Source organism: Hipposideros armiger, unplaced genomic scaffold (genome assembly GCF_001890085.2).
Source record: "Hipposideros armiger isolate ML-2016 unplaced genomic scaffold, ASM189008v1 scaffold_94, whole genome shotgun sequence".
Lineage (NCBI taxonomy): Eukaryota > Metazoa > Chordata > Mammalia > Chiroptera > Hipposideridae > Hipposideros > Hipposideros armiger.
In genome coordinates, this window is record NW_017731444.1 from 4,471,008 (window position 1) to 4,477,869 (window position 6,862).

The following is a 6,862-nucleotide window of genomic DNA, read 5'->3' on the forward strand; positions in this document are numbered from 1 at the left end:
TTTTAATGGTTTGGGGTGGGAGGTCCTTATTCAGTTCTCTACTCATTAACTGTGAGGTGTGTGCCTCAGTTTCCCTACTGGTGAGACAATGTCTCAAGGGGCTGTGAGTTGAGATTTTTGGAAGTGAGCCTGAGCTGGAAGAAGTGGGGGATGCCATTGGCTGTAGCGTTAAGGTGTGGGAAGTAGGGGGTTCCCCCATTCCCATGCTGCAGTGGGAATTCACTGAGTCAGGACCAGGTTGGAATTCCCTCTGTGGCCCTAGCATTGCCTTGCAGGCACTGAACTGCACTTGGATTCATGGAAAACTGCAGCTGAACCTGCTACCCACCCCCTAGTGGAGACTGGTTACAATGTATCGTGCCCACAGATGAGGAAACCGAGGCTTAGAGAGGGAAGTGGCCTGCCTGGGGTGACTCCAGAAACCCTGGGTTTAATCTGGACATTCTTTGACCCCTCTGGAAAGCAATAATAAGGTTTGCTGAATTGGCTGGAGTCCAAAGGCTCCTGGGCCCTGGAAACCATTCAGGGGGCCCCACCTGCTCTGGAGCATTGGAGGTCTCCAGGGAAACAGGGCCTGGTGGGCTGCTCCCAATTCAGGCCCCATGACGCAGGTGAAGCCATGCTGTGGATCCTGTGTCTGGCACTCTGTGGCCTGCTGACCCGCACACGCGCTGACCCCGGGGCACTGCTGCGGCTGGGCATGGACATCATGAATCACGGTGAGCTGGCAGGCCTGGGTGTGGGGCTGGGGCCTGGACAGGGGGAGGTGGTAGGTATGAAGTGACTGCTCATATTTGCATGATATTGAGCATCCAATGATCCTCGTAATACACTTACAAGCAACATATTATTATTATTCCTGAGAAAATGGGGTGACTTGCCCAAGGTCCCCCCACAAGTTGGAACCACAGCTGGAAATCCCTCCTTCTTGTAGCCTCTCCTTGGCCTTGATGGCAGGGCTTGGTGGCCCCAAGTGGGCTGTGGGGATGACAGACATAAGCCAAGTCCCAGCTCAGCCAATAATTTGCTGTGTGACCTCAGGCATTTCACTTACCCTCTCTGTGTTTCTCTCTCTGTGTTGCTGTTTGCTCATCTGTAAATGTAACATGTAAATAAATGTAAAATAGGGTGACCAGTCTTTACCTGGCAGGATCAAATGAAATCGGAGATCAAAATTGCCTGGAGGCACTAGAGTAAAATTTATGTTACACCTTTGAGCTCTGTGATGTCAAGGGAAATGTAGTCACATCCAGGTGCAAAGGGCCAATGACAGTTCTATCGGCTCAGTATTTGTCCCCTTTCTGGGAATTAGCCTGAGGCCATTATGGAGGTGTTTCTGGCAGTGTTATTTGGGGTTGGGGCCTCCAGGCCTGGGGAATCAGAATGTCTTGGCTTCAGGCACAGGGTCTGCATTTTAACAAGATCCCAGAAGAGTTCCCTAATCATCCAGGTGTGAAAGTGACTTGGGATTCAAGGCCTCCATGATATGACCCCTGCGAACTGCCCCAGTTTCTCTGTCATGTCCCTCCCCACCCTCCAGCCGTGCTGTATGTCTCACTTTTTCCTCACCATGCCACTCTCCCCTCCTCCACCTTTGCACCTGCTCTGCCCTCTGCCCAGAGTAACCCCCTTTATTCTTTTGCTTCCTGGTAAAAATTCTTATTCCTCCCTCAAGGACCAACTAACATGTCACCTCCTCCAGGAAGCCTTCCCCAGCTCTTTTTTTTCCTGGCTAAAACCCCTCACGTGATTCCTCCAGCTGCCTGAACGTATTATGGCTTTCATCACTTGTTACTGCCATTGCTGGTGACTCTGTCCTCCCCATGAGGCTAGAAGAGGACAACGGCTGGGCATGACTCATCTCTGGGTCCTTGCATCACCCAGCTCAGGGTGCAGCACAGTGACTGTGGGGCATATAGTGGTGCCGCTTGTAAGTGGCCTGGGCCTGGGATACCTGAGACATTGGCCCAGGACAGGGAAGCAGTAAGGAGCCCAGCTGAGTGCCTCTCGGGACCCCGCCCCTTTCCAGAGGTCCAGAGTGCCATGGAGGAGAGTCACATACTGGAGAAGATGGCAGCGGAGGCCAGCAAGAAACGGCCCGGGGTGAAACCCATTAAGGGCATCACCAAGTGAGCAGGGGCGGGGCTTGGAGTGGGGGTGATGGCTTATCACAGGGGGTGGTGGAGAGTGTTGTGCCTGGACCTGAGAAGACAGATGGGAGAGCTAGTGCAGGGCATGGGACCTCTTCCCTGCCTTGTTGCTGACTTGCTCTGTGACCCTGGGAAGGTCACTGCTCCTGCCTGGGCCTCAGTCTCCTCCGTCATCCGCGGGGGACAATTTCTGCCCTGTTGTGAGCAGGGTCATTGGGAGGAGGGAGTGAGGCTGAAAAGTCAAACTCCAACTGCCTGCAGGCGGCAGGAGTTCACTGAATGCACGTGCAATTAAACAAAAAAATCCTCACATGGCAGCGCTAGAAAGATATCAACAATTATCTAATGACAGAGGAAAATTTGTTCCATGGCAAATGCCCTAGGGGGTTGATTGGTCGGGACTGCCTGGAACGAAGTACTGGGAAGGCACTCTGCACTGAGCAGGAAACGGGACTGTGATCCATTAGCAATGTCTGCCAAGAGCTCAGGATGGGCAGGTGAAAGTAGATGTGCTACGTTTCTGTTACCCTGGATCTCAGCCTGGTGGTTCCCAACCGGGGGTGATTTTGCCACCAAGGGACATTTGGCAATGTCTGAAGACATTTTTGGTTGTCATGACTCGTAGGGGTGAGGGTGGGGAGGTACATCTAGTGCCTCTAGTGGGTAGAAGCCGGGGATGCTGCTAAACATCCTCCAGTGCACAGGATGGCTCCCCACAACAAAAATATGTCCTGCCCCAAATGCCAATCGTGCCCCTGTTGGGAAACCCTGATCATAGCAAACCTTCCTGTTTCGCCAGTGGGGAAACTAAGGCCCACAGAAGGGAAGGGTGCAGCCCAAGGCCACTAAGTCAGCCAGGTGTCCCGACTCACACATGATGAGTGCTTTCTGTGCACAAATTTGCTCATGTGTTGTTCAGCCTTTTGTTTGTGTTTCACGATGGTCTCACGAGGTAGGCTTATCCCAATGACACGGGACGGGGGATTTCCCCGAGGCCTCCCAAGCAAGGTGGTTGAGGAGCGAGGTGAGGACCTGGCAAGGTCTCACCTGCCTGGTTCTCATTGCTGTGGATGTCTGTCCCCTCCCAGTATGAAGGTGAAGGATGTGCTACTACCTGTCATCAGCCTGAGCTTCACACCTGGAGTGGGCATCTTCCAGTGTGTATCCACCGGCATGACCATCACTGGCAAGAGGTGAGTGTGGCAGGTGAGGAGAGAAGGAGAATGGCTTCCTTGTTTTGCTCTTACACACACGTTTATTGAGTACCTACTGCATACTACCTGGGTGCTGTGGTCTGAGATGATGCAAACTTGGTTCCTACTTTTGGTGGGAACCAGTCCTGAGCATAGATGATCACAGATTAAATGATTAGTCTAGGACAGAGGAAGCATTGGCAGGGCAAGGGGATCAGAGATAATGACAGCTGGGCAGGGTTTTGAAGAATGTATAGGAGTTCACCCAAACAAGAAGGGAGAGGAAGGACTGGTTTTGTGATCTTGGGCATGTCCTATCCCCTTTTCAGTCTTGTGAGGGTGCCTCCCTGCCATCCTTCTCCCCTTCCAGAGCTGCTGAGAATGTGGGCAAAGAGGAGACAAGGTTAGTGGCTACAGTGGCAGAGATGCCCATGATGCTTGCCTGCCCTCTTCTCCAGCTTCATGGGTAAGAACATGGAGATCATCGTGGTCCTAAACATCACAGCCACCAACCGGCTTCTGCAGGATGAGGAGACGGGCCTCCCCAAGTTCAAGAGTGAGGGCTGTGAGGTCATCCTGGTCAGCGTGAAGACCAACCTGCCTAGCAAGTGAGGGGCTCTGTGGCTGGGGAGGAAGGCTGGGTCCACATGGTCACCCTGGCCCAGCTCCCCACTTCCTGAGCCATTGCACTTCCTTACCCATGTCCCTGTTTCTCCTGTGCCTAACTTCCTGCCACCCGTGACCCTGTCCCCATTCTCTGAGTTCAGCATGATGCCTAATGTTATCAACAAGTTCCTGGACAGCACTCTACACAAAGTTCTCCCTGGCCTGGTGAGTGCCCAGAGCACACTTCTAACCCTCATCCGCGGGAGTACTTAGACCAGGGCTGGCAGGTGCGTTTTATCTCAGGTGCTGACCTTGATTGACTGATGTTGGCTGGCGAGGATGCTGAGGCTGTGGCTCAGCGGGAGAGATTGTCTTGATCATTTAGTGATGTCTGCCATGAGCACAGGAGGAGGACATGGCAACCCACACATCACAGCTTGCCAACCCTGCCCAGATTTCCAGTCGCTGGGGAATGAATCCTCACTGATCTTGCAGGCTGTGGTCAGGAGATCTGAATTCTAGTCCAGACCCTGCCATGGACTTTCCGTGTGACTGTGGCCTCAGTTGCCCCTCCAGTCCCTGTCCCGCCAGGGCTCGTGGGACTCCCTGTGGAGTACCATTCGGCTGTGAGGAGTAAGGCCCTCCATGCAGGGGCTCCCTTAGCCTACTGCCTTCTCTGCTTCCAGATGTGTCCAGCCATTGATGCAGTCCTGGTGTACGTGAACAGGAAGTGGGCCAACCTGAATGGTGAGCAGCCCAGCCATGCCTTGCCCCCACATGGGGACATTAGGATGGGAAGGCTTTGATGCTCCGCTCCCCATTCAAGTGCTTGCTCCCAGCCCAGCTTCGGGACTAGAGGAGGTGTCGCTGCACCCCCCACTGTCCAGATGAGAAGCCCGAGTCCCTGAGGATCTCTGGGGTCCTTGCCTTTCAGCCCTTCATCCGCTGTTCTATCCATCACCCCCAGATCCCAGTGACAGCAGCCATTGTGGGCTCATCCTTGCACTCTGAATAGCAGCCCTGATAGTGGTAATACACCTTTTCTTTGCCAAGAGGATCTGCTTCCTCCATCATCTTGGGGTCCGCAGGCTCCCCAGTGTGGGGAGAGGAAAGCCCAAAGGAAGACAGGTTCATGTGTCTAGCAGTGTGGCCTGGGACAAGTCACTTCATTCTTCGGAGCCTCAGTTTGCTCATCTGAGAAAGAGAGTTGATAATCCTGACTGTGCCAGTCTGTGGTGAGAACTGAACTGTGACAAACCTTTGCAAGCTCTGTGCCTGCAGAATGATGGGAAAGGGCATGATTTTCCAGGTCAGGCACCATTGACTCCATTCTACAGATGAAAATACTGAGGCCCAAAGGTGCTAAGTAATTTGCCTTGGGTCACACAGAAGGCCAAGGTTCCTGGCACTCGGGTGGCAGCTGGCTGGAGCCGGCTTCTCTGGGCTGCCCCATGGTGGGCACCTTTCTGAGTGGAACCTCTTCTCTGCACAGCCCTCATGCCTGTGGGCCAGATGGGCAGTGTTAAGTATGTCCTGACATCCATACCGACCACCGCAGCCAGCTACATCCAAGTGGACTTCAGTGTAAGCACCAGGGGGTCACCAGGGGCCTGGTGGTGGGGGCTGTGGATGGTGGGAGGGTCCCTCAAACCCTTACGTACAAGGCCCACCATAAGAGTATGGTGACACTGGGGTCCTCTCCCTCTTTCTGCTCTCCCTTGAACCCCGAGTCCCTGAGCTGATTTCCAGGATTGCCGACTCCACATTCACACCTTCTCCCAAGGCTCTCTGCTTCTCCCAATGAGTGGCTCAGTTGCACCTCACCATTGTACAGATGGAAACACTGAGATCCAAGAAAAGGCAGGGCTTGGCTAGACTCCCAGTGTGAGTTGGTGGCAGTGTTGGATCCTTACCCAGGTCTCCAGAGCCCCAGGTGACAAGGTGAGATGCATCTTCCAGAAATGGGAAGAGAAATCCTGAGAAGTTATCTCCCTGCAAAGTGTTCCGTCAGCGTGGTTCTTACAGGCCCCACATTATTTTCCACTTACCTCTTTTTCTTCTGAGAATAAAACAAAACACCTCCTGTGTAAATAAGGGCTCACCCAGAGTCAGATTAGCTGTGTTTACTTAAGCAACCTTAGGAAGAACCACCAGTGGTTTAGTGACTGACTTCCTTATCCTCTCAGGCCTCGGTCTACCCATCTGCACCCTGGGAGGGTTGAGCCACTGTAGCCTGCTCTGGCTGTAACATCTGATGACTCGCTGGCTGAGGGCTGGTTTGAGTGCCATTAGTTTGAGGACTGAGATTCACCCCTGGCCACAGTCCCTCATGGCCAAGGCTGAGTGTCTTTCTTCCACTGTCCCACAGCCTGTGGTGCAGCAACAAGACGGCAACACCATTGAGCTTGCTGATGCCGGGGAGGCCCCTGAGTTCCCCGCGGACTCTGCTGAAGGCTCCTCACAGCTGCTGCTCTCAGCCGCCTTCCTCACAGCAGAGCTTGCCCTTCTGCAAAAGTCCTTCAATTTGAACATCCACGAAACAACAGTGAGCTGCCTAGTGCCACCCCCCATCTGCCTCTGCCCCCTGTAATGACAGTCCCTGTCTGGTGTGTCCATTCTGAAAATTATCCTGGACTGTGGGCAATGCTAGGACTAGGAGATGCCAGGACTGATTTAGGCTTCTATCATTAGTTCACCCCACCATCTACCATCTCTCTGCCCATATAACCACCATCTATTCATCCATCTATCCACTTGTCCATACAACCAGCTATTTATTCATCAACCTACAACTCTCATGCATTGGCCATTCATCTACCTTCCTTTTATCCAATCATCATACGCCCATCCGTCTATCTCCCTTCCATGTAGTCATGCCCTAAGCTCTATCCTTCCAGCTAGCATCCATCCATT

At 53.2% G+C, this 6,862-nt stretch overlaps 1 protein-coding gene across 1 annotated transcript in view; it reads left to right on the top strand.

Annotated features, from left to right (window-relative positions):
* Positions 1-619: 619 nt before the first annotated feature.
* The window catches only part of BPIFB6 (BPI fold containing family B member 6), a 12,245-nt gene continuing 6,002 nt past the window's right edge, over positions 620-6,862 (top strand). Inside the window, exons 1-8 of the mRNA XM_019645708.1 lie at positions 620-719; positions 2,030-2,129; positions 3,239-3,343; positions 3,802-3,951; positions 4,111-4,174; positions 4,636-4,696; positions 5,442-5,533; positions 6,318-6,494. Coding sequence (XP_019501253.1) covers positions 620-719; positions 2,030-2,129; positions 3,239-3,343; positions 3,802-3,951; positions 4,111-4,174; positions 4,636-4,696; positions 5,442-5,533; positions 6,318-6,494 — 849 coding nt within the window. The remainder of the gene's footprint in view (positions 720-2,029; positions 2,130-3,238; positions 3,344-3,801; positions 3,952-4,110; positions 4,175-4,635; positions 4,697-5,441; positions 5,534-6,317; positions 6,495-6,862) is intronic.